Source organism: Myotis myotis, unplaced genomic scaffold (genome assembly GCF_014108235.1).
Source record: "Myotis myotis isolate mMyoMyo1 unplaced genomic scaffold, mMyoMyo1.p scaffold_m19_p_9, whole genome shotgun sequence".
NCBI lineage: Eukaryota > Metazoa > Chordata > Mammalia > Chiroptera > Vespertilionidae > Myotis > Myotis myotis.
In genome coordinates this window covers 9,910,806-9,933,856 of record NW_023416401.1, presented here as the reverse complement: position 1 = coordinate 9,933,856, position 23,051 = coordinate 9,910,806, and the positions used below count along the sequence as shown (strand labels likewise).

Genomic DNA, 23,051 nt, shown 5'->3' with positions numbered 1-23,051 from the left:
GCCCCCTGTTGCCTGTCACCTAACGGTGCCCCTTCTTCCTCCTGTGTTAATAGTCCAGTTATTAGTAGTGTTAAATCATGCAATCAAGACTGTGCCCTTAGTGAGAAAGGAGGAAGGGTGGTCTGGCCACGCGGCATGCGTGGTGGGCAGTAACTGAAATTCCATTGAAATCTGGTGGGGTCTAGTGAATGTTCCTTTTTCTAATTTGGAGTATGGGACTTCCTGGTCTGCCCCAGAATGGTCTGCCCTCCTGCCCCAAGGTAGATCCACACATTGAGCTGAGTCCACTTCTCACTATGGAAGAGTCACCCTTTCTCCCCGCCAGCAGACTCACCTCCAAATATTCTCTTCCTTGTCTAGGCCATTTACACTTCACACCACCTCTAAGGCCAGTTCAAGTGCCACCTTTCCCCAGAAGCCTTCCTGGATAGCCCTACCTGTCATAAACCTCTCCCTTTCCCAAACTCCAGAGCAGCAGTGGTGTGGCTCCACAGTGGGACTTCCAAGGCTCTGAAAGCTCCCCCGAGAAGCTACTCCAAATAAACATAAAATCTACACAAAAACCGTGGGGTGCTGCCTGGTTGGGCATAGCTCAGTGGTTGAGCATGGATCTATGAACCAAGAGGCCACGGTTGGATTCCCAGTCAGGGTACGTGCCCGGGTTGAGGGCTTGGTCCCCAGTGTGGGGTGTGCAGGAGGCAGCCCATCAGTGATTCTCTCTCATCACTGATGTTTCAATCTCTTCCTCCCTCCCTCTTCTTTCTGCTCTGAAATCAATAAAAATATATTTTGAAAACAAAACAAAAAAGGGGAGTGCTCTTCAAAGGCAGCTTCAGACATGCTCTCTGCCCGTGTTCCAGCCAGGTATCTCCCTTCAGCTCGGCTGCATAGACATTCTGGAGCCTTTAAAGAAGGCACAACAATGTCTGGTCTACTCTCTTGATGGTATTTAAGACAGCACTTGGTTGTATGTTGCCTGGTGCTGTTGTCAATTATTTCTTGTTTGTCAGTCTTGATCTTCAACAAGGCAGTACCCTCCTCTGTCTTATTCCTTGTGCTCCTTAGGGTCCAGCAGAGGGCTTGTCATAGCCAAGCGAGAGCACCAGTTCCTGAAGACTTGGAGACGCTCTGCTAAAAACATACTGTGCTTGGTAAATTCAGCAAGTTCTCTTTATTCCTATGATTTATAGTATTAAAGTTGACAGGCTTAATGAGTAATTGTTGGTGTTTTAATTGCATTTTTATTGATTTCTCCAGTTGTTAAGTACAATTTTTAAAAAGCCAATTGGACTTTAAACCGCACTGCTGCTGTTTCCCAAGGTAATATTGTACTTTTTCATCACATCCTTGAAAAGTGTACTCAGCACATTTGGTAGGCTGAGGAGATGAACTGCTCAGAAACAACACTGGCCTCTGCGGCACGCACATCGATAAACATGTCTTCACTCCCGTCACACGTCTTCCCAGTTTAGGGTTAAGTTATGGCTCATTCTGTTCGTGTACACACTGGATAATTCGTGTGTCCCACCGTCTTCCTCCGGTTGACAGCTGTGGGGTTGGTATTGACCCCTATGTACCACAGGTCCGCAGTCCTTTCTCTAAAACCCTTGGGGCCAGATGTGTTTTGAAGTCTTAACTTTGGGGATTTTAGAAAAGTGAGCAGATGCCTAAGGCTTTGGTTTTGTAACAGTCTCAGCCAGAGCAAGGGTGGTGCCCAGTAATTTAAAACATTACTAATTCTATAGTAAAACATAGATCATTTTAAGTAGCTTCTTATTTGTTCAGGTCAGGCTTTGCTGATAAATGAGGTTTAGCATCAAACTTTCTGGTTTCATAGATTTTTGGGTTTTCCAGTCATAGATAAGGGCTGGTGGCCTGTGTCCGACTTCTGAGGTAGACTGGAGTAGAACTGGCCACTGGGTTTGTCAGAGATCCTAGACCCTGGCTCCACCAGCACCATGCGGCACTCATTCAGTTGGGGATTACAGTTCATTCCACCAAACATTGAGGTCGTGTCTATGTGCCAGACACTATGAGAGACTTTAAGGGGAATAAGATAGGGCTCTGTCTTTTTTTTTTTTTTTAATATATTCTATTGATTTTTTACAGAGAGGGATAGAGAGTTAGGAACATCAATGAGAGAGAAACATCGATCAGCTGCCTCCTGCACACCCCCCACTGGGGATATGCCCGCAACCAAGGTACACGCCCTTGACCAGAATCGAACCTGGGACCCCTCAGTCCACAGGCCGACGCTCCATCCACTGAGCCAAACCGGTCAGGGCAGGGCTCTGTCTTAATGTGCTCAGGCTGCTATAACAAATCCCAGGAGTGGGGGTGGGGCGGGGGAGGGAAATGCGGGGGGAGGGACTTAAGCAGCATTTATTTTCTCACAGTTCTGGAGGCTGGGAGTGTAAGCTCAAGCTGCCAACGGATTGGTTCTGGTGAGGACTCACTCCCTTTCCGTCTTGAAGATGGTCACCTTCTCACTGCATCCTCACCTGTCTTCTCTGCATGCAGGGAGAGAGCAATCTCGGTATCTTTTCCTCTTCTTATCAGGACACGGTGGGGAGAGGGAGAGGAGGAGGAGAGCACAGAGGGAATAAATGTGATGGGAAAAATAAAATAAAATAAATAAAGACACCAGCCCTATCTGATTAGGACCCCACCCTTATACCTTTACATGGCCAACAATATACTGATAACAAACCTGACAAAGACATCACAATAGGCCTAGATCCAAGATATATAATAGACCAAGATCAACATAGTGCATATATATGTGTGCATATAAATATATATATATATATATATATATATATATATATATATATTTATATATATGAAATGTAGCAACATGTTAAAAAATATATAACATGACCAAATGGCATTTATCCTACATATGCAAAGTTACTTAGTACCTGCAAATAAGTTAATATAATATACCTTACTATAGTAGATAAAAACTCAAAACCAAAACTCTCAGAGAGTCTAGCATACAATTTACATAAATAAATTTTAAATCTACAGAGAGAATACCAATTGGCCTTGAAAACGTTTCTCTAAAAAATCTAACTTTCTAAAAACTGCTTTTGCAAATGTGGCAGTTGAAAGCAAAATATGAAAATGTTTATCCCCTTTGACACAGAAATCCCACTCCAGGGAACTGATTGATCCTGAGAAAATAATTCAAATGAATATTGTTGTTACAGTGTAATTTGTAGTAGTGACAAATTTTAAGCAAAGGCCAATGTTTAATAAATTATAGTACACTGCCTCAGTAGACGACTATGTAGCCATTATACTTTAGAAATATGATTGTGAAGCAACATGACAGTGTTTATAATGTAAAACTCAGCTTCTGTGTGAGCATCCCTGAGAGGGTTCCCTCAGAGGAAACTCAGAGAAGTGAAGATCATTTTAATGTTGAAGGTTAGGAATATGAGCATGTTCATTTCCACCTCTTTAAAAAATTAACCAGTAAGACCTAGTTTACAGAGGGCCTAAGATTCCCAGGCCTGAATCCCCCACAAAACAGGGTTCGCATTTTAGGCGGTAGATGGGATAAAGTCAGCTAAGTGAGGAAAATGTGTAAGTCTGTGAAATCGAATACAGGAACAAAATTATGTATCATTATGCAAACTCAGAGAAAAAGGAAGTTTATCTATGAGCTCAAAGGAACATATAAGTGTATTTTAGTTAAAAATATTAAAAGACTGAAAAAACACTGATGTTTACGAAACTACGGTGGGAGCTTCGCAGGGCACGCCCTCCGCATGGGGTGGACGTTCCGGAGGTGCACTCCAGAGTGGCACAGGAGCTCCTGGATCTTGTCCTGGCACATCTTGTCTGCTGCTCTCCCTGCTTCCAGCTCCCGGCGCTCCTCTTCCTTCTGTGCTTCCCGCGCCTGCTGTTGGTAGGACATTTGCATCTGAAGCTCCTTCTGGTACTCCTGGGCTAACCCGGAGCGTCTGCAGTATTAAGCATATCAAAGGATAAAATTATAAAAGTAAGCATTTGGATTTATTTAGGGCATTATCATTAAAATGTAATTGGTGGAGTGAAATTAAAATTTCCATTAAAATCAAGGTGAGTGGGGAAGAAACAGATGACAAATCCAATAATGTGTTCAATATGTAATAATTAAGATAATCTTAGAACAAATATTAATTTTTAGGGAGGGAAGTTTTCAAAATATCCACTGTGATGTGGAGAGAGTTTTGGCCTTTTTCCGTCCCCTCTCACTCCTCTCCAAGGACTGGTAAAACTGGGAACAGGCTGACCTGCCAGTTTTCCACTCGTCTGCCTATTGAAGGGCCAGGCCCCTACAGGGAAAGCCTGCAATGGTCTCAGATTGCTGGTGCCTAGGTGGGTAAGTTTGCCTCATTCTGTCCAGTATTAACTAGACAGTTTCTTCCACAGATAAAGCAGCATTTTAAATAGATAAGCCACGTTTTAAATTTATACTGTGAGCCCTGGCTGGTGTGGCTCAGTTGGTTGGAGTGTCGTCCCATACACTGAAAAGCCACAGGTTTGATTCCTGGTTAGGGCACATACCCAGGTTGCTGGTTCAATCCTTAGTCCTTGATCAGGCACATACTGGGAGGCAACCGATCGATGCTTCTCTCTCACATCAATGTTTCTCTCTCTTCCTTTCCCTCTCCCTCTCCCTCTCCCACTCCCTCTCCCTCTCCCTTTGCGTCTCTCTCTCTCTCTCTCTCTCTCTCTCTCTCTCTCTCTCTCTCTCTCTCTCAATAAAAACATATCCTTGGGTGAGGATTAAATTTTTTTAAAATTTATAGTGTGATTTTTTATTGTGGTAAAAAACACATAATGTAAAATTTACCATCTTAACCATTTTTAAGTGTTAAGTATATTCACATTGTTGTAAAATAAATCTCTAGGACCTTTTTATCTTGCAAATCTGAAATTCTATACCCATCAGAAAATGAAAACTCACCTTTTCCCCTTCCCCCCAGCCCCTGGTAACCACCATCCTATTTGCTGTCTCTATGAATTTGACTATTCTAGGTACTTCATATAAGTAGAATCACACAGTGTTTGTATTTTGGTGTCTGGCTTATTCCACTTACCATAATGACCTCAAGGTTCATCCATGCTGTAACAAGTGTCAGAATTTTAAGGCTGTATAATATTCCATTGTATACAGATTCCACATTTTGTTTATCTATTCACTTGCTAATGGACATTTGGATTATTTCTACCTCTTGGCTACTGTGACTAGTGCTGCTATGAACATGGCCATGCAAATATCTCTTCAAGGTCCTGCTTTTAATTATTTTGGATATATACTCAGAAGTGAAATTGCCAGATCATAGTGTGGACTAAGAAGGAGTTCTATGGAAAGTAACCTCACAGGGTGATCTGATCATAAATTCCTAACTGGGCAGGTCATGGTGGGTAGTCACGCACCAGGCATATACGTTAACACATCTTTGAAATAAGTGTAACCACTCAAAAAGCATATAATTTATTAACTATCCTGTGATCCTTGCTTTCTCCCACCCTTAGGTAATCTTCCTTCCTTTCCCTCCTTTATTCCAAATGCATAAGAGAAACTGTGAAACTGCCATTCCCCAGAGCATTTGAGATCTTGCTTCCTGGCAACTGCCATCAGTGTTGGCTCAAATAAACTCTGTACACGTTCTCTACAGGTTTGGATATTTCTTACATCAATATGACAGTTCTATTATTAATTTTTTGAGAAAATTTCATACTGTTATCCTTAGCAATTGCACCATTTTACAATTGATAAGCCACATTTTTAATATCAGCTTTCATTAGATATAAAGATTATAGCATGTATCTGCTTCTGTGGCAGATTCTATTTTCAGTTTGTTTCATGGGGGGGGGGTCATCAAGTTATTTCATTGGGATATAGGATTGGTGCCTGTTTTAAAAAGTTTTTTTTCTAATTTATATTATTTTTTCAAGATGTTCATCTGCCCTAGCCAATGTGGCTCAGTAGCTAGAGCGTCGGACTGCATACCAAAGAGTCTTGGATTCGATTCCCAGTCAAGGGCACATATCTGGGTTGTGGGTTCATTCCTTGCCCGAGTTGTGGTGAATGCAGGAAGCAACCAATCAATGTGTCTCTCTCACATCAGTGTCTCTCTCTCTCCTCCTCCTCCTCCCTCCCTCCCTCTCTCCCTCCCTCCCTTCTACTCTCTCTGAAAAGCAATGGAAAAAATATCCTCAGCTGAGGATTAACAAAAAACTAAATAAAGATGATCATTCAGTTCAATACCCAATTAGTATAATCAGAATGTACACAATAGCAGTAGAATTTAATTTTACCAAGATGGTTGGTACTTATTTTAAGAGTCTCATGCTCTACCGACTGAGCTAGCCAGGCACCTTGGTACTTATTTTAATATGAAATTCTGTAAAGTGATTTGAGCCTTTAGGACAAATATAATAGTCATGCATCACTTCGACAGGGATACATGAGAAATGTGTCAGGTGATTTCGTTGTTGTGTGAACATTACAGAGTGCATTCGTACAAACCTAGGTGGGATAGCCTATTACACACCAAGGCTTCAAGCCCGGTGTTTGTGTATCCGAACATACCCAAAGGTATAGTAGAAACAGAACAGGCCTGGCCAGTGTGGCTCAGTTGGCTGAGTGTTGTCCCGTGCACTGAAAGGTCACTGGTTCGATTACTGGTCAGGGCACCGAAACAAAAACACAGAATACAATACTTTTATCCTACTGGCAGCACAGTAGGTTTGTTTACACCAGCATCGCCATAAACATGCGAGTAATGAGCTGTACTACGCATTATTAGAGCTACGACAGCACTCGGTGATAGGAATTGTTCAACCCTGTTGTAATCTCAGGGGACCTTCATCGTATATGCAGTCCATTGTTGGTAGAAACGCTACATAGCACCTGACTGTACTGATGTAAAATAATGTCAGTAATGCAAGAACTATGGCACATGGTCCTCTATGTTAAAGAAATCTCCATTTTTTTTATTTAGATAGTAAGTGATAATAAAGAAAACAAAATCATACCTTACAAACTTCTCCTTCTCTTCACGGTTAAGCTCTTTAAGACCTTCCTGTATGTGCTCCTGTTCCAGAGCGCGTTCTTCCAGTTCTCTCGCTTTTCGTTGCACTACGGAAGACAACAGCAATGCTTGCTAATTGACTTTTTCCAGACAAGACTTGCTAATATCTTTCTGGGCATCGATGGCATATTATTCTTAGAAAGGCAGAGCTTAGAATCACTGGGCTGGATCTTAGACCAATAAGGTGGAAATAGTTATCTCCACTGAGGAAATAACAAGGTTCAGGTTCATATGTGCTGTGATCTACACAGATTTTCTCTTCAATCATTTTTGGTTGAGACTCTATGCTCAGCCTTTTTCAAACCAGATTACCATAGAACTTTCTCTTCTTGAGGACAAATAGTTCTATTGCCATTAATGTTAATGAGAGCTTTTATTCATTACAAAATAAATATTTTTTTAAAAGTCTTAGTATAAAAGTCTTTTAAAAATTAAATAAGGAAAATTGAAGCATTCCTATAGGGAAAATATGACAAAGAAAACAGAGTTCACAAAAGAATAAACACAACCAGGCAATACACATCTGAAATGTACATATCTTCCCAAAATCCACTTACAGAAATGTATCTTACACAATCATATATAAGCCAAAATAAACTATTTGCAGAATTTTTAGGACAAATGTAAGACATGCATCTGCCACTTAATCATGGTAACCTGCAATGCTAAAGTACTGGTAAGATTCAAAACAATCAGGTAAAATAAATTATGGTCCATTTTTATAATGGATTTCTAGGCAGCATTACAAATCTTGTAATTGAAGAAAAACGACCTGGAAATGTTTATAATAAGTGGAAAATCCAGGCTATAAACAATATATACAACATGACCCTGATTTGTAGGGGGAAATTATATACATAGTAAAAATACTGGAAGGAAATTGTGAATAGTAGCTATTCCCAGGTTGATGGAATGATAGCTGACTTTGTATCCTTCTTTATAAATGGTCCCAAATGCTCACATTCTTTGTTTTCTCAGTCTGTTCTGAATCAATTATCATGGATGAATACAGAATCTTTTTCATTTATAAGCTTTCTTCTAATACTGACTTAATAATTTAAAAAAAATTTTTTTTTATTGAATGCAGAGAGGAAGGGAGAGGGAGAGAGAGATAGAAGCATCAATGATGAGAGAGAATCATTTATCTGCTGCCTCCTGCATGCCCCCTACCAGGACCAAGCAGCAACCCAGGCATGTGCCCTGAATGGCAACTGAACCATAACCTCCTGGTTCATTGGTCGACGCTCAACCACTGTGCAAAGGAGGCTGCGCTGACTTAAAAATTTTTAACTGCTGTTATAATACATGGAGTGGAGAATTAATCGAAGGAACCAAGATGAGCTTTCTCGTGCAAAGACAACTAATGAGAAGCCTAATGGCTCCCTAACTGTGAATCGTCCATCTGCTGGGCTGGACATGAAATGATGGGAATCTGGAGGTGGCGGTTCCTCCTCCTACAGATACTGCCTTTTGTAAGCAGACACTGTTTGGAGCTCAGGGAGTACACTTGTGTGCTAAGACATGAGCAGGTCTCAGTGAGAGCCCCAGGAGGAGGATTAGGAACAGGGTGACATTTGAGCTGCCTTGAAGGATGTCCAGAATTCCTCTAGATCACAAGCATCATAGAGAAAACTACCCATGCAAAGGCATGCAGGTAAGGAGGTATGGAGACACCTGCAGAAAGCATAGAGGGACAGATAAAAGGGAGGACGGGGAGATGTGTGTCTTTGCCTGACCTTCTCACACTCCTTCATAATCACTAAGGACCACAGACTAGTCATGCTGTTCCTTTACCCTTCAGAACATCTCCCCTACAACTGCTCAGAGTCTCCTGGGATATAACCCTCTTCATATGTTTTAGGTGGTCACACTTAGATAAGACCTTTAAAACAGGGATCTTGCCTTAATCCTTTTTACATCCCTCATAGTAGTTTATACATAACTAGAGGCCCGGTGCACAAAAATTTGTACACTTGGGGTGGGGGGTGGGGGTCCCTCAGCCCGGCCTGTGCCCTCTCGCAGTCTGGGACCCCTCGGGGGATGACCACCTGCTGGCTTAGGCCCGCTCCCTGGGGGATCGGGCCTAAGCTGGCAGTCAGACATCCCTCTGGCAGCCCGGGAGCCCTCGGGGGATGTCCACTTGCCAGCGGGGAGCAGGCCTAAACTACAGTTGGACATCCTTAGCACTGCTGAGGTGGCGGGAGAGGCTTCCCACCACCACCGCTGTACTGGCAGCCGTCAGCCTGGCTTGTGGCTGAGCAGAACTCCCCCTATGGGAGTGCGCTGACCACCAGGGGGCAGCTCCTGCCTTGAGCATCTGCCCTCTGGTGGTCAGTGTGTGTCATAGTGACCAGTCATTCTGCTGTTAGGGTCAGTTTGCATATTACCCTTTTATTATATAGGATACCTTCTTAATACATATTTTGGATGCTACTTAAATTGGATGAAGGCCCAACTAAAATATAATTGTAATTCATTTCCTTACACTTTTCTTGAACTTGAAGTTTTCTTGTACACATGACCTCATTCACAAGTTGTTTCCTTGCCTCCTTTTCAAGTTTCAGCTGTTTGTCCTTCTCCGCCCACTGCTTTGCCTTCTCTTCTTCTAATATTCTGTCCAATTCTTTTTCCTGAGCATTTTCTTCCTCACGCTGCTGTGCCAAATATTGACGATATATCTTCTGTTCTTTTATCCTATCTTCCTACATAACATAAATTGACCACATGTTGTTAAAACATTCTTAAGTGTGATAATGATATTGAGGATATTTAAAAACAATCTTAGAATTACAATCTCAATGTTTCAGAACTATCACTGAAATTTTATAGATGAAATATTATGTCGAGGGTTTACTTCAAAATATTTAGGGGTGGTGGGGGTATTGGGTGGTGGTATAGATGAAACAAGAATGGTCATTAGCTGATGGTTTTTGAAGGTAGGTAAGGGACACATGGGGGTTCTTTGAACTATTCTTTGTATCTGTTTGAAATGTTCTAAAATACGTTGTTTAATAAGTTAATTCACACACTATTCCAAAAAGTGTGTCTCAAAGCAGTTCCCAAATAATTTGCAATGGTACAGCTTTATTTCCATTTATTTTAATTTGGGTAGATGAAATCTTAACCTGATAAACAAAATAAATCACTACTACTACATGGCACTGTCTCTGACTAGAAGGTAAGTCAGTCACCTGATATTTTATAACAGCAATTCTCAATCTTAGCTACACTTTGGAATAACCTGGGGAGCTTTTCTTCCTTTTATTTTCTTTGTTTTTATTCTTTACTTGAGTTCTGGCTAAGAAAGAATTCAGAGCCAAGACTCAAATACAAGCAAAAGTTTATTTAGAAAGTCACAGAGGTAGAAGTGAGCCGTAGAAGAAATAGGCTCAGGAAACAAGTTACAGAGGCCAAAAAAGAGCCCTTGGAGCTTAGGAGAAAGAGAGAGGCAAGGAAAATGTCCTTGGGGAGGGAAGGAGGGGGGGGAGGGAAGGAGGGGAGAGAGAGAGAGAGAGAGAGAGATAGAGAGAGAGAGAGAGAGAGAACAAACCATGCCCATTTGGGGAGCTTAAAAATTATTAAGGGCTGAGTCTCACTCCAGAGGTTCTTATCTAATGGATAGTTTTTAAGTTCCCCAAGTGATTTTAATGTGCAGCTAAGGTGGTGAACTGGACTTTATAACAAAGACATTTCAGTTTACTTCTCCATCTTTCATGGTTTTATATTTGTGCTGTTCCATCCAATCTCTGATCTGATCTCTTTTGAGAAAATCATAGACCTAAGGTAGGACTATCAAGGTTTGAGGGCTATAGCTGTACTATCAGGATGGCTTGTATACATAGTCTCATTCTTACTTAGGAATAAATTTAACAAGAGAAGGGCAAAACTTATACTCTTAAAACTAAGAAATATTATTGAAATAATTAAAGACCTAAATAAATGAAAAGACATCCTATGTTCATGGATCAGTAGACAATATTGTTAAAATGGAAGTTGTCCCCAACTTGGTCTAGAGATTCAAAATAATCCCTAACAAAATCTCATTGTCTTCTTTGCCGAAATCAGTAAACTGATCCTAAATTCATATGGAAATTGAAGGGAGACAGAATACTCAAAACAATTTGAAAAAAAAAGAACAAAGTTGGAGGATTTACATTTCCTGATTTCAAACTCACTACAAAGCTCAGTGATCAAGATGTATAAACATGAGATGCAGCATAAGGATGGACATATAGATTAATTGTATAGAACTATAAGTCCAGAAATAAACCCTCACATTTACTGTCCATTGATTTTTGACAAAGTGAAAAGACATGTAGGAAATTTAAATGCATATTACTTAGTGAAATAAGCCAATCTAAGAAGGCTACATACTTTATGATTCCAACTATATGACATTCTGGGAAAAGACAAAACTATGGAGAGTTTTAGGCCAATGAAACTACTCTGTATGGTACTGCCATGGTGGACACATGTCATTATACATTTGTCCAAACCCATAGAATGTATAACACCAAGAGTGAACCTTATGCAGGCTTGAAGGGAGCGCCAACCAATTGATGTGTTTCTCTCACATCAATGTTTCTCTCTGTCTCCCCCACGCCCATCCACTCTAAAAAGCAATGGAAAAATATCCTCGGGTGAGGATTAACAAAACAAAACAAAACACACACAAAAAAAACAAACAAAAGTGAAGCTTAATGTAAACTATGGACCTTGGGTAATAATGAAAATAATGTAAGTTAATCAAATGTAACAAATGTACCACTCTATTGGGGGATGTTGATAATGGGGGGAGGCTTTGCATTTGTGGGGGCAGGAGGCTATGGAAATTTTCTGTATCTTCTGTTCAGCTTTGCTGTGAACCTAAACTGCTCTTAGAAATAGTCTTTAAAAATAGGACTATATTATAGGAAAAGCATGACACCCTTAAGAGTTCAATACAAATGTCAAAGGAACAGACAGCTAAATGAATACTGGAATGCTTTTCTCTACTCTCCTTGCCTGACAACACTTTGCATATCCTTTCATATCACTTTCTCAGTGATGTCCTCCCCAACTTGCAGGCAGGCATAATCCCTCCTCCTCCTGCAATCCCATCGCCATGTGATAGAGTGGGAGTTCTCAGGATTCAGTGAGCATCTGAATAAACCTGTGGGAGCTTGTTAAAACACAGATTTCTTGCCCCTGCCAGGATTTCTAGATGCGGATTCTGGCGCCTAAAAATTTCATCTCTCCCAGATGATGCTAACACCACACTTAGAGTGGCACTGTTACAGTTCATTCTGCATCTGGCTGGCTCCTGTAAGACTGAGAGCTCAACAAGGAATTTCACCCAGCACATGTTAGACACTGAATACATGTCTTACTCTTGTTTGCTTGTTTTTATCAGCCTCGTCCTGTAAGTCTTGCTGGGCCATTTGCACGAGTTTCGTGCTCAAGTCCTGCTCTTCTCTGTACTCCTGCTGAAGACGTTCTATCTTCTCCTGGAGGGCTTTTTCCAAAGTGGCCCTGAGTCTCTGTCTTGTCCTCTGTTTCTGTAGCTTATCCTGCTCATTCTCAAACTTCACCTGAGCTCTTTCGTCTTCCTAAGGCAGAACAACAAGGGAGATAATCCAGTACAGCTGGACAAAACAGATTCATGCATGTCATATACACCCCTGGAATTAGAAGAACTATAAGAAATAAAACTTGCCGAAACTGGTTTGGCTCAGTGGATAAGAGCATCGGCCTGCGGACTGAAGGGTCCCAGGTTCGATTCCGGTCAGGGGCATGTACCTTGGTTGCGGGCACATCCCCAGTGGGGGGGGGGGGGGGGGGAGGTGTAGGAGGCAGCTGATCGATGTTTCTCTCTCATCGATGTTTCTAACTCTCTATCTCTCTCCCTTCCTCTCTATAAAATATCAATAAAATATATTTAAAAAAAAAAAGAAATAAAACTTGCCTTCTCATTGCTGAGTCAGCAATAAGGCTTTGTGAAATTGCTGCATATGTAACTATAAAGTAATAGTTGTCAAGTTCAAAATGCAGAAATGTATAAAGAGAAATCACCTTTAAACCTAGTACCCATCACACAGCACCACTCTCAACATTTCAGTGGCTTGGCCTACACTTTATTCTTCTATGCCCATCTGCACAGCTAGATGTGGGTGCATTATTAAACAGCAATAAGAGTCCAAAATGGAAATGTACATGTCAGCTAAATATGCAAAACTAAATTTTAAGCATTTTGTTCTTAAAGTATTCCCCCATCCCTCTCATTTTCCTAGCTTTCTGGCTGGCTTGACTGCCTGGCCAAACAGGCGGTTTAAATGGGGCATCAATGCTGTTGGGCCTTGTGGGTTTAGTAGAAAATTTGGGACATTAGTCCTCCTGCCAGAGGCAGCTGAAGTCTCCTGAAGGGATAAGTGTTTGTCCAGCTGGGACAGGAGATGACGTAGCAATCAATAGTGAGGATGGGATACAAATCCCAATTTGACTTGATTTAACTGAGATTCATAACAGCCATGATTACTGGCCTGTGAGAGGCGAGTTATGTACACTAGACTTTTCCACTAATGCCAGTAAATTCAACAGAATGGTAAGGGTCAAATTCGATCAGTGCAGAATCGAAGGAAAAGGAATGGGTATCAAGCATGAAAGCCGGTGGAATAGCAGGCCACACTTTTTTAAAGTAAGCTCAACCACCTCCGGCGGAAGTAACCAGCCAAATCCAGACTATCAGATAGGAAGGGATGGGATGGGGGAAAACTGTTCAAGACTGAGGAACCTAAAAGTAGTTTGCCATGTTTTGGCTTCACCGGGACAGTTTTCATCTTACACCTGTTGTGCCAACGTAATGAATTTATTGCACCCCTGTCAATCTCAAGTGAATAACAAACAGTCATTCTTTCTAAAAGAGACTTATAACAACCATATTTGGATTCTGATTTAACTATCAAATAAGTTAGACAATGATGGTGTAATGTTGATTCATGCACAGCAGATGGTTATTGTTGTGTTGGATGCTGTCATTGTTTTATGAGACAACCTAAGGGAAAAGAGGTCAGTGCCCTGGCCAAATAGGTGCTGCCTGTTTCAACCGCACACCAGTTGAAAATGCTGCAGTAGGGGCAGCAATCTTGTTGGAACAAAATTATTGACATTGGTGGCCAGAAGGTCACCATAGCTGTTCCACAGCATTTCTTCATAGGATTTGGAAACTGTCAATTTACATATCACATATCAAAGAACAGGGGATGTTGCCGAATTGTCACTAGCCCTCCATAGCACTGCCCATGGCTATCCCATTTCACCCTCCCAAAACAGGCAGTTGCATTTTGCCTCCTTTCACAGATAAAGAAATTGAGCCACCGTAGTGAAGTAACTTGCTCTCTGCAATGGAAGGGCACTATTAGCTGGGCCTTGAAATCCAAGGCTCAGATCATGTTGCCCTGCGAACCGGCCCAGGCCATCAGGCAAACTGTGCAGCCACAGGCCTGCAAGCTGGTCCTATAACCAGGGAGTGATCACCCTATGACCGCATTTTAAAAGGCCCACCACAAGGCGCGCCTCCTCCTCCTTCAGCCTCTGCGCTGCCTGCCTTCGTGCGTTCATGTCGGTGATCTGGGCATTCAGCCCCAGCCGTGTGTTCTCCACTAGCTTTTTCTGTCTCCTCGCCTCTTCGGCTTCCCGCCTTTCCTTGGCTAATCGGTCTTCCTCCCAGAGCTTACAGAACATCTGCTCTTCCACCAGTTTTTGCCTTTTCAGCTCCTCATTAAACGCAACCTGTGCTTTCCGCTCCTCGCACACCTTCTTCTCATGGATAGAAAGCAATTCAGTGCGGAGCTCCTCACAGCGTTCCCTGAAAGGAGAATTTTAAAGACAAAACCTTCATGAGACATGGCTCTATTTAGGCACATATCTGTACAGACAGATACTGAAATAGAAAAAGTCAAAGACCTGGATGTAGGCCATACGAGCAGAGAAAACATGTGACGAATGGCAGGGAATAGGCACCATGATGTCACAGACAAAATACGGGCACTGGGTCGGACAGAGCAGGCTTTGAATCCTAGTTTTGACATTTCCTGTGTGACCTTGGGTTGAAAACTTGACCTATCTGAGCTTTTTTATTTTATTTTTTTTTAGTCTTTTAAGGTTCTGGTAAGGATCAGAGATAACAGATGTAAATGCCTGGTAAGAACTAAGAGCTCCATAACTGGTAACTATGATTATTACTACAGGGGAAATACTACAATATTACAAGTGGACGAGGCTTTGGTAGGAAGAGACCCCACATGCACTTCCAAGGAAGGTCATCTGTGACCACAGAGATGGAGGCTTCCCCATCACCCCTGGGCTCCTGGCAGGGCACATGTCCACCGAAGGGGTTTCGCCTGAGCTGCCTGTGCACACCCGGGCTATGTCACCATTCAAGAAGACATGCTCTCACCATAAGTGTTTAGACTGTGTCCTTTCTTTCAGTCTTGGTTATTCAAATTTCTTCAAAAGTTCTTCATTGAGCCCTGTGATAGTCAACAATGTCTACACTTCAGAATTACTTAGGGATATTTTCAAAATCCTACTCCCCACTTCTTCCCTTCCTCCTCCCAGACCAGACTAGGTAAAACAGAACACCTGGGGTGGACACAGGCCTCTGCAGTTTGTCAGAGCACCCAGGAGGTTCTGGCATCCAGCCGTGCGAGGAGACCCTCTGACTGAAGGCAATGTTTATAAACATCAAGTCTTCCTGGTTTCTAAATCAAATTCAGCGCCAAGAAGCTGAAGTTTGAAAATGGGCTCAATATAGAACTTCTGATGAAATTTTAATAGCTAAGACTGAAAGAAATAATGAAGTCTAAACTCTCACTGCAAGAATAGTCAATACTTCTATTTTAATGATAATAAGCACTGATAAAAGTGCTTTACATGGTACTTTCACGCATGGAATCTTGTATCACCCTCGTAAGTATCCTTTAACTCAATGTAGCAGCAAGAACTACCTCCATTTTAGAGTTAAAGCAGGAGCCTACGTGTCTTCCCAGGAGTAGTAATGCTATTGGCAGCACGCACTGACGTTTAATTTGCAGGCACTGTTCTAAGCACTTTACCGGTATGGACTCTTACCATCTTCATAACAACCAATGTCGCAGTGAACATTACTGCAAGTTCATTTTCATCATTGTGATCAGCCCCATTTACAGATGAGAAAGAGGAGGCACAGAGCAGTTAAGCATCATAGGTAAGTTCATACATTTCATATGTGGTAGAGCTGGGAGTGAAAACCTGGCAGGCTGGCCTGGAGTTTAGGTTCTTTGGTATCTCATTGTAAGAGTACATACATGTAAAGTGCTTAGAAAAATGCCTGGCCAGTAATTGACAGAGACAAGTGTTCTCACCATGCATCCTAGGGCATTTGTTTAACAAAAACACCCAAAACAAAACAAAGCCCAAAACTGCCTACTTTAATCTGGGGTTCAATCGCTCACTGTGTATAAATACAGAACACTTAAAAGAAAATCACAATGTAAAAATCACAATGTACCAAGAGCATGCTCCATAAAAGAAGTATTGATAAACTGGGTTTCGTCAAAATTAAAATCTTTTTCTCTGTGAAACACCCTCTTAACAGAATAATAATAATAATAATAATAATAATAATAATAATAAAACAAGCTACAGACTAGGAAACAATATTCCAAACTACATATCCTGCATAAAAGACTCATATCCAGAATAAAGTACTCTCAAAACTAAATAGCTAATCCAATTAGAAAATGGGCAAAAGAAATGAAGAGACATTTCACAAAGATGATGATCTATATATGGCAAATAAGCACATGAACAGTTGTTAACATCCACCAACCTTTAGGGAAATATATGAATGACCCATTGAAATTCACTTGCTAGTGTCCCCTTTGTCCCTCACAGCCAGCAGGGAGTGTCCAAGTCCAACCAAGGACAGGAGATGAGGCTAAATTTCAGAAAGGCCAGAAAATCAAAGTCTGATCCTGTGTTGGTTACTACAAGCTTGAAAATCTAGTACAATGACTATCTGTGGAACTCAAGTTACCATCTTCAAGATGGGGAGTAGCAAGTTCCTTCTGGTGATATGCATGACTAATCTGGTTTTCTTCACTGCCCTTCTTTAGCAGCTCCCCGAGCCCTGAAATTTCCCATTCCCTCTAGTCTTAGCAGTTTAATTTACTTTGTTAGCAGCTGTATCTGCAATTTGTATGCACTACTCACTGCAATAGCTTACTTCTCCTTTGGGCCTCTACTAGGAAGATGTAGGACAGTCTATATGATTAATAGCAACTTCATGGCAGAAAAAGAAGAGATGGCAAAAGCTTTATCTCTGAACTATGTCTTGCCCTAGCTGGTTTGGCTCAGTGGATAGAGCATTGGCCCATCTCAGGTTTGGTTCCTGGTCAAGGGCACGTACTTCAGTTGCAGGATCGATCCCCAGCTCTAGTCAGGGTGCAGGCAGGAGGCCACAAATCAATGTGTGTCTTTCACATCGACGATGTTTCTCTCTCTGTCTCTCACTCTCCCTTCCACTCTCTCTAAAAATCAATGGAAAAATGTCCTCGGTGAGGATAAACATCAATAACAAAAAGAACCATGTCTTGATCCCTCCACATGCTTGGTTTTGCTTCTTTCTAACATCTGTTGACCTTTGGATATCTCACCTATTCAGATTTCATGCGCTGTGAAAAATGAACTCATGTATTCCTTCTGTATTCTACCAAACTTTAAACTCAGAGTTTGCATTTTACTTTATCTTGAGCTATCCTATATAATAAAGAGGTAATATGCAAATTGACCCTCATGCCATAAGGCCGTCACAAGATGGCGGCGCGCACAGCAGGGGCGGGGCAGCAGGGGCAGGGCTGGCAGCTGCTCTGTGCAGCTTCCGCCAGGGTTCCTGGGGCCCCACAGGGGCACAGGGGTCCCAGCAGCCAGAGGCGGGGCATCAGGGCGGCACTCCAGGACTCAGGCCATCTGGCAGTGCACCAGCCACACGGGGCGGGACTCCAGGACTCGGGGCGGTCCCATGGCACTGGACAGGGTGGTCCTGGGTCTCGCACGATTTCGCGCAACAGGTCACTAGTAAGCAATAACACTGTATTTTGAAATTTGTTGAGAATAAATATTAAGTGTTCTTAACTCTAAACAAAACAAAAAAATCCCTTAGTGCCTGCATTTTGCAATGATGTGTAAATAATTACCAAGATTTAAAGGTACTGGTACAACTACTGTCTATAACCTCTTCAAGCTACACTCTACTGTACATTAGCAATCTTGTCTTTTTTAATACACAGATTTTGTGTGTGTGTTTTTCTGACATTATTACCTGAATTGCTGGTCTAGCTTTTCAGCCACAAAATCTTGCCTCTCTTTTTCTTTCTTCTCTTTTAATAATCTGGTTTTATATCTCATTCTTTCTTTTCTCTCTTCAATTGTTTCTTCTTTCAATTGCATTTCAGTAAAATACTCATTTTCTTCTGATGCTAAAAGTTCACGCAGCCTGAAACAAAACGACCAAAAAAAATTATTTTTAAAATTAAAACTGTGATGCCACATACATCACTTTACAAATTTATTTTTATTTTGTTAAATTTTATTTCAGAAGTACATGTTTAATCATTGCATTCTTCCATAAAATAAAACTAGTTGTCATTTAAAGCAATAAAGAGAGCCTGACCAGAGTTGCTCAGTGTTGAGCGTCAACCTATGAACAAGGAGGTCACAGTTCAATTCCTGGTCAGGGCACATGCCTGGGGGCTTTCAGGAGGCAGCTGATTGATGATACTCTCTCATCTTTGATGTTTCTATCTCTCGCCCTCTCCCTTCCTCTCTGAAATCAACAAAAATGTATTAAAAAATAAAGCACTGGTTGCAACGGCCATGGTGAGGTTGCAACTGCCCTGGTGAGGTTGAGACAGCCCCTGTGAAGTTGAGATGGCCCCGGTGAGGCTGGGACGGCCCCGGTGAGGCTGAGACGGCCCCAGTGAGATTCAATAGGCCCCGGTGAGGTCGAGACAGCACCAGTGAGGCCAGAACGGCCCCGGTGAGGTCGAGACAGCCCTGGTGAGGTTGAAACGGCCCCGGTGAGGTTGAATCGGCCCCGGTGAGGTTGAGATGGCTCTAGTGAGGTTGAATTGGCCCTGGTGAGGTTGAAATGGCCCCAGTGGGGCTGAAACAGCCCCGGTGAGGTTGAAACGGTCCATGTGAGGTTGAGATTGCCCCTATGAGGCTGGAACAGCCCCAGTGAGGTTGAGACGGCCCCAGTGAGGTTGAATCGGCCCTGGTGAGGTTGAGACGGCCCCTGTGAGGTTGAGGCAGTCCCTGTGAGGCTGAGGCGGCCCCTGTGAGGCTGAGGCGGTCCCTGTGAGGCTGGGACGGCCCCTGTGAGGCTGGGATGGCCCTTGTGAGACTGAAATGGCCCCTGTGAGACTGAGATAGCCCCTGGGAAGCTGAGCAAAATACATGAACTCACTCATTTATGGATAATAAGGACCATTATAGACTGATGAACAAAAATGGATACAGAGGCAGAGCAGCATTGAGAAGACTGTCAAACTACAGTGGGAACCCTAGGGAAGGTTGGGGGGGGGGGGTAGGAGATCAACTGAAGGACTTATATGCATGCATATGAGAATAAGACACTGGGGGGTGGGGGGAGCCAGGGGAATGTCAAGGGGGGGGGGGGAGGAGACATGTGTAATACTCTTTGTAATACTTTAATAAAAAAAAAAGAAATAAAAGTGAAGCATGCTAAAAAAGAAAAAATAAAGCACTGATCTGTGCCATATTTTATTTGATCACATATAGATGTGATATGTAATGTATATCTTTAACAAAAGGAAAAATGAGATATTAATTAAAGTAACAAAATATAAAATAATTATTATTTTGCTATCATGATAATGCAGGTGATTATAAGTAAAAACATAAACAAGCAATAGTTATTGCTTTGGCAGGAATATGAATATCTCAGCCATGATTCTTACTATAACATTCACTTGATTTTTTTTGACTAGCCAGTCTCAAGTGGTTTCAGGATTATTTCATAGTCTGGGTCATCAGGCTTGTGAGCCTTACTTATTTCGTCTTTCTTCAGTGTTGATGATAAATCCTTGCATGGCATCCTTCATTCTTGCTTTCACAAGACTGCCCACAAATTTGCGGTCATTGTGCTGGAACCAGTCAACTTTCAAGCGTTCCCGCTCTATGGACTTAATGGAATCCAAAATAGCATGATGTTTCTGATAGTTGCGCAGGATTCTTCCCAGTTGTTGCTCAGCCCTTTGGCCTTCGGGAGGCTTGGCTCTCTGAAAACAAAGAACAACTATCACTTTTGATAGATCCAAAATCAACAGCATATTTTCAGTTAATCATGTCAATACTCAGACAAAATAAAACTTGGTACTACATAAGTTTAAGTGGCTAAGTCGTAACTTGTTTGATTCTTTGAGCCTATACTTAAGATCAAATTCGTCTCAAATATTTCTCAAGTGCCATTTGAGTAAAAGTTCATAGAATTATAAAGTAAAAAATTTGAATGGGATGCTAGAGATTATCTAGTCAAATCAGAGACATTAAGTGATTTGCTCAAGGTGCTTCAAATAGAGCAGACCTGGCTAGACCAAGAATCAGAGGTCTTCCAATTCCTGACTTGATCTTGCCACTCAGTATTCTACTATTTCTCTGGGCAGACAACATAGTTACCACCATCCAAACACTTTCAATTAAAAGAGGCTGCTAAGTAGCTGTGACCAGGTACCTTCTGGTTGGAGCACAGTCCCAATATGCTGGGATTGCAGGTTTGATCTCCAGCTAGGGCACAGAGAAGAAGGAACCAATGAATGTATAAATAAGTTACCAACAACAAATCTTTCTTTCTCTCTCAAAAATCAATTTAAAAAATTTATAAGAGGCTGCTACCTAAGTACAGGTGACCCTTGAACAAAACAGGAGCTAGGAGCACACAGTCAAAAATCCACATATCACTTTTGACTTCCCCCAAAACTTAAGTTGTCCCTTGGTATCCACAGGGGATTGGTTCCAGGACCAGCCCCCCCCCCCCCAATCTGTGAATGCTAGTCCCCTATAAAAATATAAAAAATTAGATCAATGCATAGTTGGCGCTCTGCATCTCTGGACTCCAAACTGTCAATCAAAAATTATACAGGGCCCAGCTGGTGTGGCTCATTGGTTGACCATCCATCCATGCACCAAGAGGTCACTGGTTTGATTCCCTGTTAGGCTACGTGCCCAGGTTGTGGGCTCAATCTCCACTGGGGGGCGTGCAGGAGGCAGCAATGGATATTTCTCTCCCTCTCTCTTCCTCTCTCTCTAAAATCAATAAAAACATTAAAAAAATAGTACAGGTGTTTATTGAAAAAACTCCATGTATGAGTGGATATCATGCAATTCAAACCTATGTTGTTCAAGATCAGCTATACATAGAATGTATATAAAATAAGTTGTGAGCTCTAACCGGTTTGGCTCAGTGGATAGAGCATCGGCCTGCGGACTGAAGGGTCCCGGGTTTGATTCTGGTCGAGGACATGTACCTTGGTTGCGGGCGCGTCCCCAGTTGGGGGTGTGCAGGAGGCAGCTGATCGATGTTTCTCTCTCATCAATGTTTCTAACTCTCTGTCCCTCTCCCCTCCTCTCTGTAAAAAATCAATAAAATATATATATTAAAAAAAATAAAATAAAATAAGTTGTGAGAAGGAAGAAAGGAAGAAAGTTGGGGAGAAAGGAGAGAACTAAGGAAAAGTAAAAAAGAAAAGCAAAACCGGTGGTAAAACTTTATTTCTATTTCTATTGTGCCCAGGAGTTTAATGCAAGGGCTATGCTCCTGATATTTTGGGTAACTTGGATTTCTGTAAATATGTTCATTTTACACAAACATCCACTAAAAGGTTGGAAATGCACACACCATTTTGAATATATATTGATACATTTAATAAAATCACATGGAGTATATCTTTTTCAATTCTGTATTCCTGACATTGAACATAATGCCTACCACTGTCAGGTTCTCATAGGAAGGAAAGACAGAAAGAAAAGACAATGTTTCTGGGTGGGCTTGATACAATTTCTGCTCCTCCTAGGGCCACCATTAAATCCACGGTCTTGAGCTTTGTACTTCCGGCTAGTTTTATCAAGTCAACCTTATGTGAGTCGTGAGACTCTGGGGTCCTGATTCACAGCAACAAAACTCAACTTACAGCAGAGAGTCCATCTTATCACTTACACTTAGAACGTCATTGTCAGGGCTACCAAAATACAAGGTTGGGTCTTGGTAAAGGAGTCTTCTGGAGTAAGAAAATCAACATCTGGAGAAGTCTGATGAAAAGATTAAGGGTTCCAGTATGCAGATGGATACTTAGGTTTAACTGAACAAGACACGGCAAGGTTGAGATGAGCTAGAGACAGAACATGGTGCCTGAAGTAATATGGGAATTAGCTAATCCCGATCAGAATTATTTAGAGTCTGGAGCCAGTTAACAAATTACTGTTCTCTAATATGTATGGCATTTTAGAAATGCAGCTTCAGTGTCAACAAAACAGAGCAGGGTTGAAACTTCACCTTGGGTAGAATACACAGAAACTCAGGTTCCCAGTAGACACACATACAGGCTGAGAACAGCAACCAAGTTCCAAGATCATCAGGAATCAATTGTCTTGGCAAGAACCAGGCCCTGAGGCACATTTTGACTGAAGAAGGGAATAGGGTTAGAGGACAGTGAGAAACAGCCGGAGCAGTAGCCAGGGAGCCAGGAAGCCTTTTAAGGCTTGGGGCTTGCCATGCAGGACTCTGTGGCCAGAAAGGACCCATTCTCTGGATGAATAAACTATGATCTGGAGTTCTCTAACAAGATGATGCCAATCCATGCACAGTCTTATCATTAACCAAAGCTGTCACTGCTTAATAGAAATATAATGTAAACCAGATCT

The 23,051-nt window shown here is 41.9% G+C and overlaps 2 protein-coding genes across 6 annotated transcripts in view; both read right to left on the bottom strand.

The window, feature by feature from the left end:
• Positions 1 to 2,395: 2,395 nt before the first annotated feature.
• CFAP53 (cilia and flagella associated protein 53) overlaps positions 2,396 to 23,051 on the bottom strand; it is a 22,762-nt gene continuing 2,106 nt past the window's right edge. Inside the window, exons 2-9 of one of the 2 annotated variants that reach the window (XM_036321416.1) lie at positions 20,184 to 20,413; positions 18,433 to 18,606; positions 14,634 to 14,937; positions 12,464 to 12,682; positions 9,580 to 9,796; positions 7,039 to 7,141; positions 3,739 to 3,971; positions 2,396 to 2,551 (exon numbers count right to left, since the gene is read on the bottom strand). In XM_036321416.1, coding sequence (XP_036177309.1) covers positions 3,743 to 3,971; positions 7,039 to 7,141; positions 9,580 to 9,796; positions 12,464 to 12,682; positions 14,634 to 14,937; positions 18,433 to 18,606; positions 20,184 to 20,413 — 1,476 coding nt within the window. In that variant the 3' untranslated portion in view covers positions 2,396 to 2,551; positions 3,739 to 3,742. The remainder of the gene's footprint in view (positions 2,552 to 3,738; positions 3,972 to 7,038; positions 7,142 to 9,579; positions 9,797 to 12,463; positions 12,683 to 14,633; positions 14,938 to 18,432; positions 18,607 to 20,183; positions 20,414 to 23,051) is intronic. The other variant, XM_036321417.1, reaches the window with a different exon arrangement.
• MBD1 (methyl-CpG binding domain protein 1) overlaps positions 19,883 to 23,051 on the bottom strand; it is a 23,903-nt gene continuing 20,734 nt past the window's right edge. For all 4 annotated transcript variants that reach the window (XR_004969841.1, XR_004969842.1, XM_036321409.1 and 1 more), the window contains one exon: positions 19,883 to 20,413. The gene's annotated coding sequence lies outside the window, so the exon portion shown is untranslated. The remainder of the gene's footprint in view (positions 20,414 to 23,051) is intronic.